Source organism: Ixodes scapularis, unplaced genomic scaffold (genome assembly GCF_016920785.2).
Source record: "Ixodes scapularis isolate PalLabHiFi unplaced genomic scaffold, ASM1692078v2 PGA_scaffold4__175_contigs__length_147842914, whole genome shotgun sequence".
Taxonomy (NCBI): domain Eukaryota; kingdom Metazoa; phylum Arthropoda; class Arachnida; order Ixodida; family Ixodidae; genus Ixodes; species Ixodes scapularis.
In genome coordinates, this window is record NW_024609879.1 from 95,919,273 (window position 1) to 95,931,426 (window position 12,154).

Consider the following 12,154-nt stretch of genomic DNA (forward strand, 5'->3'; position numbering starts at 1 on the left):
TTGAAAACGTTCGGCCAAGACAACTATTCGTACATGCCTACTACTTTGTGTGACGACGGCATGCACGGAGTAGTTTGATAAAGGGTTTAGAACTTGCGCATTCTACGATATTGATTGTGAAGGAAAGCAAGTTGTAAATTTTGAGTGTCTATATCGGAGGGTTTCGGAACCCAAGTACCTATTTAATAGATTTTATTTGAAATTAAAAATACCTATTCAAAGCACTACCCTATGGTCTAACGTCCAGCCAACTGTTAAGGCAATGTCGCAGAAACGTAGGGACTTGTCACACAGTCGTTTTAGAGCGCAGCCTTTAGGCTCCCGTTTCTGCGGTGTATCCGCCCGGCTAAATTTAGCGGGAAATTGAATTGGTGCTATGGTCACGTGACCTCAATTTTCCCGCCAAATCTAGCGGAGAAACTGAATTTGTTTATCGGTGACGTGACACAAAGTCATGTGACGTCATTTTCCCCGCTAAATTTGACGGGGAAACTGAATTGGTGTTCAGGTCACAGAAATAAAAACGTGCTGGCGTGCTGGAGGCCGGGTGTTCGGAATACACACCCCGCCGTCCTCAATTTGTTAGTGACTATTGGTACTTACATTTTATTTAATTTTTATTTCTTCATTACTTTACCGCTTACCGAGAGGTGGCCGAGACCAGAGGCCTGACGAGTCCCTCTTTAGTTTCAGCAAAAAACACTTAATTTCTAGCATACAAAAAAAAAAGTCGTACGCAAAAAAAGTACAAAGATGGATATTAGTTACGAAATAAAAAAGAAGACGACAAATTTATTCACAAATGAATTAATACAGTAAAGAAAAAAATTTACCTAGAAAATATAAAAAAAAAAATGAAAGCCGTTTACAACTCCCTGTAACACCGAATTAGAGCGCAGCTCTTAAAGGGCAACTCCGCTTAATTTCAAAAATTTTGAGATAGTGGCCGATTTTGCTTTTTGAAGCACTCAAAAACAATCCCCAATCCTTTGTTTCGCGAAAAATAAAATATTTTTCGCGTAATTTTACTCTAGCCATGATCACAAACCGAAACCGAAACGCTGGCAAAGCCGGACAACATTGTATATTCGGCATCACTAAGCATGTACACCCACGTGATATACAAAGGGAAGAAGGAGCTCCACTCTTATAACATCCTCCTTTGTGCCTCCTGGATTAGCACAGGCGTCGCTATTTTCCCCCCCAGAAGATTATAGAGGATTAACCTGTCACTCAAAATTCTTACAAAAGCAGCTTCCCTCTCCGGGGAGAGCACGGCGCTGGTGCCAGTGTGCCACCCGTGCTCTCCCCGAAAAAGAAAACAAAATTGAAAAAAAAAAAAGCTGTACATGCTTGATGACGTCACGGACTTGCCGGGAGAAGGAATTTGGAGGAAGCGGAAATGCATCCGGGCAGTGTTGTCTGGCCCGCACGTCTCATCCAAAACCAGCGGATTCGTGCTTGTCAAACTTTGGCAGCGATTTTAATGAACTTCTAGGCGGAATTCCGTCGTAATATTTGCCATGGGGGTTTTGTAGATGATAACAAAGAGAACTGTATAGTTTTGCACTACTGGAAAAGAAGCGGAGTTGCCCTTTAAGAGGAGGAGGGAAGTGTACTGAGGAAAGTGTATACCCCTCCTCCTCACTCTGCCTGCTACTCTTCCCTCCGAGCGGCGTCGGCGTCGCCGTCGGCATGTGAGGTCACGTGACCCTCGTGACCTCACGGGGGTCACATGACCTCACAAGTGTCACGTGACGTCACCGGGGTCACCTGACTTCATGGTTACGCCGACGGCGACGCGGCTCAAGCCGGAAACGGGCGCCTAAGAGCTGCGCCCTATAAACACGTTGAACCATAAATAATGTAAGCGACTTTATTTTATTGGGCTCAATATTTAAGAATTTGGCGAGACGGGGGTTTGGGGAATATTTCACGGGCACAAAATTTCGCCAATAGGAGGGATACTCTGTATATTCTTTATTTGCGGGAGGATATGTTCGCGGGATAAATTTTTGGCGAGTTGCGAAAATTAGCTTCTAGCAAAAATTAAGTCGTTCACAGAATCAAGTATAGGCATAACTCATGCCAAAAGGAAGATCAGAGAGCAATATATGTCACTCTAAGCGCCTTCAGTTTATTGCAAACGGACAATCGCAGCAGTTCTTTTTCAAACATTTGAGAGTGGTGTATCTATTATTATTATTGTACACTCTACTTTTTTACCATCATCACAGCAGTTCATCTGCGTTGACGGCCGGTCCAAGGGGACCAACCTCTGTCGTCAGCGGAAGTGCGAATGCACGCCGGCAGGGGAGCAATCCTCAGAGTGAAGTAGATTAGGCGTCGCACGTAAGAAGCAACTAGGCTGGTGGCCGAATGTCCACGTCACACAAGAATGTCCAATCGATGTTTTGTCTCCAAGTCGGACAGCTCCTTCTTGACGAGGGCCAGCGCGTCCTGGATGGTCGGAGCCATGCGACCGACGCCTATCCTTGACGCCAGGTCCGGCTGGGACTGGACGCTGCTCAGGGTTCCAGCTTGGAAGGAGAAAGGCCGTCTTCTACGAAACCGCCATGAACGTTCGTCGCCCATCCTCGATTATAAACTTCCAATATACAGTGAGTCACCAGCATGTTCTGACGATCAACCATATCGAAGTTCTATAAAATGTTCGGACGACTTTGAGAGAACTGACTGATACCGTTGCCCTCTCTACTTTCTATTACGACGCTCTAAGTAGTCCAATAAACATTTGAGAACACGCATTCTACGACAGTAACTCTACAACGAACAATGTCTTTCTTTGTTTAGAGCGCAGCTCTTAGGCGCCTGTTTCCGGTTTGGAAGTTAGGAGGGGGGGGGGGGGAAAGCACATTCCTTGCCCCCCCGGTTGGTACGCCCATGAATATGGTGTCACCAGCACGTTCTGACGATCAACCATACCGAAGTTCTATAAAATGTTCGGGTGACTTTGATTGGGCGAACCTGACTGATACCGTTGTCCTCTCTACTTTCTATTACGACGGTATGCAAGAAGCAGTTCAAAATACATTTGAGAACACGCATTCTACGACAGTAACTCTACAACGAACAATGTCTTTCTTTGTTTAGAGCGCAGCTCTTAGGCGCCCGTTTACGGCTTGAGCGGCGTCGCCGTCGCCGTCGGCGTAACCGTACGTTGCATTATGGAACGTTTCCCATCATGACGTAACACGTGACGAGGGTCACGAGTGACGCCACAAAGGTAACGACGAAGGTCACGACCTTCACGAGGCCTTCACGAGTGACATCACGAGGCCTTCACGAGTGACATCACGTGTGACGTCACGAGGGAGGGGGAGGAGGAAGGGAGGGGGAGGAGGAGAAGGAGAGGAGGGAGGACGAAGGGAAGAAGGAGGAAGGGTATACCCTCCTCCCCGTACCTTCCTCTCCTCCTCCTCAAGAGCTGCGCTCTAATTCGGCACTACAGGGAATGGTAAACGTCTTTAAAATTTTTTAATAGCGTTTTAGCAGATTGTTCCGATACGTCCGATAACGGGGCCCGATAGCGGTACGGGTATCGTTATCGAAGTCATCGGGACGACCTACTAAAACTCCATAATAATCGGTATATATACGTATCGAAGTGCTCACTAAACCCTCACTTCAACTAATATGTTACTCACAACCCTATTAATAAATTATATTTGCTTGTAAAATTTGAAGCTAGAATTGACGAGTTAAAAATGCTTTCCTATAGTGCAACGTTCAGCCAGTTGTGAACGTGTCTAATGAACCAGAGCCATTTTGCAGACGATGATACGGGGTAGGGGCGTCGAAAATGTAAAGAGGACTGTAGGAGGGGAGAAAAAGAAGGGAAAGGTCTGTCTGAGCATTGTTACGATCGGCCACCCAAAGAGCGGGTTCAGCTTCTGGCAGCGCCAACGACTACACGTCAACTGACCAGAGTCTCGGGCTCGGCATTCGGACGCCGCCGAACATGCCGACCGACGCGGCGTGGGTGCGGTGCGGCTTCCTCCGCGCGTGATGTCGAGCGTTCCATCCGCGGCAGCGCGAGTTGACCCCCCTGACCCCCGCTGAGAACTGGGGACTCGCTTCCTCGGCCTTCGGGCCGGGTCCTAGTGGACGATGGACGCGACTCCGTTTAGATCTCGGTGTTTGAGCAAGAGGGCGGCTCTGTTCCCGCGTTCCTCGAGGGAACAGGACGAGAGATGCCTGGGCCGGGGTGTGCGAGCACGTGGGAGGTCTGCGTCCGGCAAGACTGCAGAGGCGACTCGTAACAATAGAATGTTTTTCCCCTCACGGGTCCTTGGACTGCCGACTTGTGCCCGTTACTCGGAAAATATAATGAATTACAATTACAAATTACCGCGCGCCTCAAACTATCGTTACAAATTACTTTCACTGAAAAATCACTGATTACTCAACTCGTCACATTACAAATGGCTTTCACGTTACTTTTCCCGCACATTTGTCGAGACGACAATAGAAACAATTGGGATGTTTTCAAGAATGTTCTGCAACACTACTTTCCATTTCTCATACGCATGCACCATTCACCTGTAAGCTGACAAGGTCGCGAAAGCTGCAACCACACCTGCCATCAGCTTACGACGGCCGGAAATGATCCCTGGACTTCTGCAGGGATCATTTCCGGTTGTGGGGATATTTATACAGCGTGTAGTTGGTCAGCCATTAAAGTTGCGACGAGTCACACGCTGTAGATGAGCAATTTAGCCAGTGCAGTACAACCGCTAGCCTGGGGTCTTTAACGTGCACCACGCAGTAGTGATACACGACCGCACGCTAGTACGATGCTCATCCAGATCGAAACGGGCAGGGGTGGGGCTCGAACCCAGGATTCCTGGGTTCAAGAGCCGGGCTGAACTTTTTCGTTACGTTCGGGAACGACGGGAGCGACAGACCAATCACAGTTCGAGGAGAGCTCGGTCGTGCGCGTTGCATGCCGGTCGTCCCGGGCTCCTTCTGTTTGCAAACATGGCGTCGGTGGTGATCGTCGATGTGAACAGCGTGGTGGAAGCTCATCGTTCCGCGTAAAAGCGCTATCTTTGACTGTGAATTTTCGTCGTGTGTCGTTATGATAACTCAGCACGTACTAGAAAGGAAGATCCACCTACTCGTGCGGCGATCTCGTGGCGGCACTCTCAAGACAGCAGAAACGCCCGTGCCGTCGTGTTTGCTTACTTCGACTGCAGTGGTGCTTTCTTAGCATTTGTCTCCTCGAACATCGCCCGGATTTTTTTTAATTTTTGGCGCATTCCATGCGTGTGCTCAAGTTCAAGGTATTACTGGTGCGTACTGTATAATGATGCGAGTTTTCACGCGTTTTCATCACCCGAGAAAGATGATTAGTGACAATCCTGGACGCTCGCAACGTCTATCTGCTTACGAAATTATATTTCTGCGTTGCTATATCGCTGCTAAAATTACATCGTCTTTTATGATCGTAGAAAAAGCGTGTGGCGATATTTGTACTGTTGGCAAAGTCGTGTATTAAGGTCGTGATCGCGCAAGACGGCGTACTGCATCGTTTCCGTTTTTTAACGCGCTACCCTGCAAGCGTATCCTGAAAAAAAATAAAGTTTAGGTCATAGAAGACGGTCTGTCTATTCTTCGTTCCGCAAGTGAGTGGCAGAGCATCCCCTTCTTTTTAGATGCCCTGCTGAAACAGCTGACGGCGACGGAGAGGCGGTCGCCGTGCTGCCGATCCGCTGCGCTTGTGGCAGTGGTTCCAGGAGTGTACGCGCGGCGCAGAGCGGTCGTTCCGGTCGCTCTGGTCACAACAAACGCAGTCGTGGACAACGGGTTCGTAGCAGATGTCAGAACCAGCCTTTACACAGCTATTGTAGGCGCACAGCAGATCTTCGTGACTTTTCGCCGTAGCCGAAACCTCCGGCTGCTCCGGTGAGGAGTCTGAGGACCTCGCGTCGGGCAGGAAACCGTCCGCCATGTTTGTAAGCGTATCTGGGTTGCTTACAATTGGCTAGGAGCAAGAGCTGAAGCTCGCTTCTCATTGGCTGTTGATTCTTGTGGTTGCATGCGGTTGCATGTGTGCGTACACGTCGCGCACAGTTGTCGTTGAAATCGCAGCGGTTGCATTCGTTCGTAAGCATAGTGCTCGCTCCGAACGCAAGTGTGTGAACAGGCCTTTAGATTGGCCCTTCGGCTCATAACATCGGCCGCGCTCGGACCTAAGGTGGAACGAAGTATAGTGGCCGGTCACACGAAATGTCGTGCTTTCGTTTCGGTTATTCTCCTCTTCACGATGTTTTATATTTTATTGAACTTGCTATCTTTACGCGGCTGAATTGTCTGCGGATATTGCTCTGGTTTCTGTATCATGTTCATATTTTTAAAAAGTTGCGAGTAATTAAGGTATTCCGTTACCAATATTAGTAACTAAATTACATTACAAAGTATTGTCGCAGAAAAAGTAACGTGGCAATTACAGAATTGCCTGAAAAAGTTACGGATTACAGGCAATCCGTTACTTGTAACGGATTACTTCCCAAGTCTGTTGGACAGGGACCTCCTCACTGAAGCAGCACAGATTTGGCTAATCATTAGCCAATGGCTGGAAATGGCCCTTTGGCCATTGGCAATACAGTGACCAGCCTTCGGCTGATGATTGGCCCTTCTCTGGCTATAGGCCTAAGGCCACTAGCCATCAGCCATCGTCAAAGCATAGGCCGATGAACGGCCATTCTTTCGCTACTGGCCAAAGGACCATCCCCAGCCATTGGCTAAAGAGCCGTTCACACCTATGCAACCGAGTAAGAACAAGAGAGACCAGTCCCGTTTTTAAGCCTCTTGCGACGTCTTAAAGGCCGATGACCAGTTCGCGCTGTCCCCTTTTCCCTCGCCTCCTTCTTTCCCCCCTTCTAGACTGTCCACCGGTCCACCGTTGCCTGTTTCCTCCTCCCCCATGGTGCGAAGGATCTTCTGCCTTGCAGAATCTCGAGTCTGGTCGTCGGCCTTTAAGGCCCGTTTACACTCTTGCAACCGAGTACGACCGAGAGAGACGAGACTTGTTAAAACCTCTTAAAATTTCTTTGGACGAGAGAACTCACTGGCACGCTGGCGCCATCTATGCGGTGGCCCTAGAACCGCAATTCACGAGAGCGAAGGTTTTGCGGGATTTCCGAGTTTAAATGTGCGTAATACCTATAAGAAAGGCGCGTTTATAACGTTGACATTAGTTTCTCGAGCCAAGAAAGAAAGGATAATGTGCAAGAGAAATAGTCAATATTCCGGACCGCCAAGTTTACACTGCTACCCTATAGATGGCACCGGAGGTTGCAAGGAACCCAGTTCTAAGAGGTCGCTGGGTGTGAACGGGCCTTTAGGACCTGATGCGCCGCAGCGGAGCTGGTCCTAAGACGTCGTAAGAGGCTTAAGAACCGGTCTGGTCTCTCTCGGTCTTACTCGGTTGCATATGTGTGAACAGGTCTTGATGCTTGGCCATGTTCCCTGCAGCTTGGACAGCCTCTTCAATGTCTGCGATTGGAAGTGAGAAGAGGCTCAGCCCGGAATCATAACAGCCTCTGCTCTTTGACGGCGTCACCGGGAGCAATCACTTTCCTTGGAAAGCACGACGGTATAGCGGTTAAGAAAAGAAGAACTTACTTGGCAGTGATGCAAGAAACAGTTGACATTTGTTCACATTGCATGTTTCAACCACCTGGAAAAAGCAAGGAGGTTTGCTTAGGAAGTCAGGTTGAGCAAATCAGCTCATAGATGCATATTCCTGTCAGTGTCACTATCAGGTTGATAAAAGGATGATGCCTGTTCAGTATCTAAAGTTAAACATTTTAACTTGTGAATGTACACTAGACTAGTGTGTGTTCTTGAGTCTCAGACATTTGGGGATTTATTTTCAAAATAAACAGCCACGAGTTGGCCCTCAAATTAAAAATAATCTCATTAAATGTACTAATTGATTTCCACACAACAGAATGTTGGAATAAACTAAAAAAAGAGCAGCAAGTGTGCACGTCAGAATGGTGCGTCTGTGTGCATTATTTAAAAAAAAATATTCGTACTTTCTGAGCATACAAGTGCGGCGCCAATGTTTGACCATTTTCAATTAGATTCAGCTGACTGGTTTTCGAAAGTTGCTGGTAGTTAAGAGAAATGTTACTTACCACGTTCAGCGCAGCGAGGCCAACAGAATCTATGAAACTGATCGCAGAACAATCTAAAACAATGGCTTTCGCTGATTTTAGATTTTCGGTTTCATCCCTGAAAGTGAAATTCATACGTACAAGTTAAAACATTCTTATTTTTCCCGGGTCATCTGTCAAATGCTTACGTGTCATGTCCTGTGAGTGATTATAGCTCGACCTTATCATCTAAAATATTATTTAGAAGCCTTTTCATCCCTCCATTCACCAAGTCTAACCTGTGTATGATTTTGATATAAAGTAAATTGAGAGGTCAACTATTTATAAATCTATGTCTCAACTTTATGTTCATAAACTAATAAGGATGATTTTCTAACTCTAAATTATTTGTATTGGGGATCTTCGAAGTGGTTCCTTCAAAAAGATTGCAAATGCCATTAAGCAAGTCCAACCTAAATGTTAAAATGCTTGTCATGCCGATTATAGCGTGTCTATTTCCGCTCTCACGAGTGGTGGCGAATGCTCTAGATTATTCAATTGCTAATAAGGCACATTCACACCGGCGGAGCGATCTAGTCGCACGATAACTTTCATCCCAAATGCGACCATCGCAGAAAAAAAGGCGACGCGATTTGAGCAGTCGCTAGCTGACCCGACGTTTTGCGATGCGATCTAGTCGCGGAGCGGCTGAGCCACTCAGCGGCGTTCGGAGCGAGAGCTTTCGAGAAGCGACTCGCTCATCGCGCACGCCAGTGTGACCATCATTGAGAGCAGTCGCATCGCGCGACTGCTTTACATCGCCGGTGTGAACGGGCCTCTACAGTGGCAATGGTACGAGTTTTTCCCAGCTTTGTATGGTCATAAACTCTGTCTTGTTTACTTACATGAACTGGGGCTTTTCAAGCTGAGTCTCGCGGAAAATTTCCTCGAACCCGCAGATGATGTTTTTGTGATTAGCAAAACACAGTGGACTTCCGAATCGGAATATGACAATACCGTCATGCTGTAGCAAGAAAAAAGGCGAGCAGTCAAATGTTGTGTGAGCGATAATGACTATCCACAGCATTCTTTGACTGCTGACGTGTAAAACCGAACAATAAAATAACCATTCACAATTATTTTGTTTGAGAATTTCGGTTTTACCCGTGTTATAAGGTATATCGATATATCGCCATTTAAATATTTGTTGCTTAAGGTAAATATAAAGGAAAATGTTACCTACCCAAGAAATGTGTGATCCCGAAGGCAGAAATATATCGTTACTGTATGCTTGTAAGTATACACCCTTGTGACTGCATCGAACCAGAGAAAGAAAGTCAGCATAATCATATCACAAAAAGTCGCCTTAAGTATCTGGTAGTTGATAAATTACTACCATTAAGGAGAATAAAAATATTAAAAAGCACACATTGAGCATTGAGGTTCCGTTTTTGAGATCTAGTTATTGTTTTAGAATGCGGCATTTTACCCTCGTTATTTCCAATTTGCTGCTCGAGTAAAATTGGACATAATAGTCGTTCTTTAAAGGGGCACTGACACCCCAAAAGTCGTATTTGTTTTTGTTGTCAAAAACAATGCAGGTTATAGTCATAAAAAGTCAAAAAAAAAATACCACAACGCAAAAAAAAAAAAATTTCTCACGCGCGCTTGCTCGCTTGTTTTTTTAATTTTTGGCGTTCTTCTCTTTCGCTTCTTACCTCCTCGCTTCTTTTTATTTGTGACGTAATCGATTATGCAATTTAAAAGTTTTAGAAGTGAAACTTTTATTATATTTCATAACGGAATTCGTTAAACATATTTTTCGAACGCAATTACGAACGCACTACGGCCCTTCTTTTTGAAATACCGAAAATCGGAGTCCGGCGGGATGTCGCCTCCTGGATTTGTATCCTCCCTCGGAAAACATGGCGGCGCTCGACCCAAGTAGCACTGAGGATGATCGGTGAGTGGGGGAATCGGACGAAGTTCTCTTTTTTGGTGTCCGACGACTGCTCAGACTTCGAAAAGGAAATCGTCGAACGGTAAAAACACCAGGGTTTGGTGTCTGTGTACCGCAGTTTCGGTCGGACGACGCTCACGTCGCTCACAAAAGTGCACTGCGCGTTCTCTTTGACCTCACAGCGTTAAAAAAAATTTGAGATCGTTGTAAGAGCCCTAAAACAAATTTAAACTCGAAAATGAAGCGTCGTCTGCTCTCTGCGATAGGCGGCCCGCACGGAGCGGTTGATCGCCTGACGCGGGCGAAGACGACACGGAGGCATAAAATAAACTCGAGTTGCAGGACGACTCAATCTTTTACGTCACTACACTGGTGCGATTCGCGCGGAAACTTCAAATTTGGCTTTTGGAAATTGTTTTTTTACTTCACAAATACTGAGTTCCCAAGTTTCGAATTTCGAGGGTAATGTCCAGGCATCGTTTTCAATCATTTCGGACATGTTTCGGACAAAAAAAAAAAAGAGGTATGTGCTTGGTAAGTCTTCATTGCGGGTGTTTGGACTCACTAAACACAGACGTTACTTCGATCAGTACCGTTGAGCATTCCGCATGTAAGGGATAAATTACTATTACGGTTTTACAGTGTAGTGGCAGACCCTCGGTAAACGCGTTTGTTTTTTTGTTGCGTACACCTGCGCCTGACTCTGACGTCACTTGGCTGCGGTGGCGCTGCTGTCGACGCATGCGCAGACACTTTACTTCCGCGCCCGTGCAGCACTTCCAACACCTGGTGTGGGCAATCGCGGACTTGACCATAAACAACGTTTCCTGAATCGCACCTGTTCAGCTTAAGGAAGATGATGAGTAGTCCGAGCAGGCTTCCCACAATCAGGCCGTAGGTGACATCGAGGAAGATGACGCTGACGCAACTCAGAAGCCACAACGCCTGCAACGGCCAGGGAACAATATCGGGGCTTACATGCGGTGCTTCAACTCTTCCCAGGCGCGAGCATGCTTTTAACCCTGAAGCCGGGGTCACACTGCTCACACAAAAGACATCGCTGCAAAAACGCAGACCGAATTATCTCCGGAGACGCCGCAAGCATGTTTAAAGCAGTTTATGCATGCTTCGATCACGTACAGTTTTTGTATGACCAATGTGAGAAAAGGAAGAGCATTATACAAATACAGCCGGCGGACAGTGCCCGCCGACTGTATTTCGTGTAATGCATTAGCGGTGTGACCGAGGCTTTAGTTTAATGAAAGATAGTATGGTGATAGTAAGGGTCTAGGTCCGCTGCGTCTCCAAAATGTTAGGGATGCCTTCAACGGCTCATCCGCATTCTTCCTTCGTAGTTCGACATTATTCCTTTGCCGTCTCAAATGCCTTCTCTTGGATCTAATAATTATTCATTCAATGATGCAATTAAGGGCCGAGTCGCCGGAGACTGCGTCAATATCATCTGTTGGGCTAGTTGGTTACACATGATCAGATAAAATTAGCACAAACGACAAGAGAAGAGAAAGGTAGGACAGGACAGAGCGCTTCTGTCCTGTCCTACCTTTCTCTTCTCTTGTCGTTTGCGCTGGTTTTATCTGATCGCTGGGTACAAAGGGAGTGTATAAAAATCTATATTCCATCTCGAAAGTTCCATGCAGCGCAATGGAAGATGTATAGCGTAGTTTTTTAGAGCTAGTACGTCTTTGGGATATGCTGTGTCTTATCTACAGGGAACCGATTAAATACTCCGTGATCTATCATCTGTTTCCTGTTGACACTGCATTTTTTACTTGAACGCGCCAGGCTTGTGATTATAATGTCGGGGTCTCATTACTTGTGCATCATACACAGGCTTGTGATTATAAAGTCGGGGTCTCATTACTTGTGCATCATACACAGGCTTGTGATTATAAAGTCGGGGTCTCATTACTTGTGCATCATACACAGGCTTGTGATTATAAAGTCGGGGTCTCATTGCTTGTGCATCATACACAGGCTTGTGATTATAAAGTTGGGGTCTCATTACTTGTGCATCATACACAGGCTTGTGATTATAAAGTCGGGGTCT

General features: G+C 46.5%; 1 protein-coding gene across 3 annotated transcripts in view; it reads right to left on the bottom strand.

Annotated features, from left to right (window-relative positions):
- Positions 1-1,875: 1,875 nt before the first annotated feature.
- The window catches only part of LOC8039644 (sulfate transporter), a 53,049-nt gene continuing 42,770 nt past the window's right edge, over positions 1,876-12,154 (bottom strand). For 2 of the 3 annotated variants that reach the window (XM_040210278.1, XM_029981576.2), the window contains exons 12-17: positions 10,925-11,031; positions 9,370-9,439; positions 9,032-9,150; positions 8,169-8,265; positions 7,651-7,705; positions 1,876-2,540 (exon numbers count right to left, since the gene is read on the bottom strand). In XM_040210278.1, coding sequence (XP_040066212.1) covers positions 2,389-2,540; positions 7,651-7,705; positions 8,169-8,265; positions 9,032-9,150; positions 9,370-9,439; positions 10,925-11,031 — 600 coding nt within the window. In that variant the 3' untranslated portion in view covers positions 1,876-2,388. Of the gene's footprint in view, positions 2,564-7,650; positions 7,706-8,168; positions 8,266-9,031; positions 9,151-9,369; positions 9,440-10,924; positions 11,032-12,154 lie in introns of all 3 variants that reach the window. The other variant, XM_040210279.3, reaches the window with a different exon arrangement.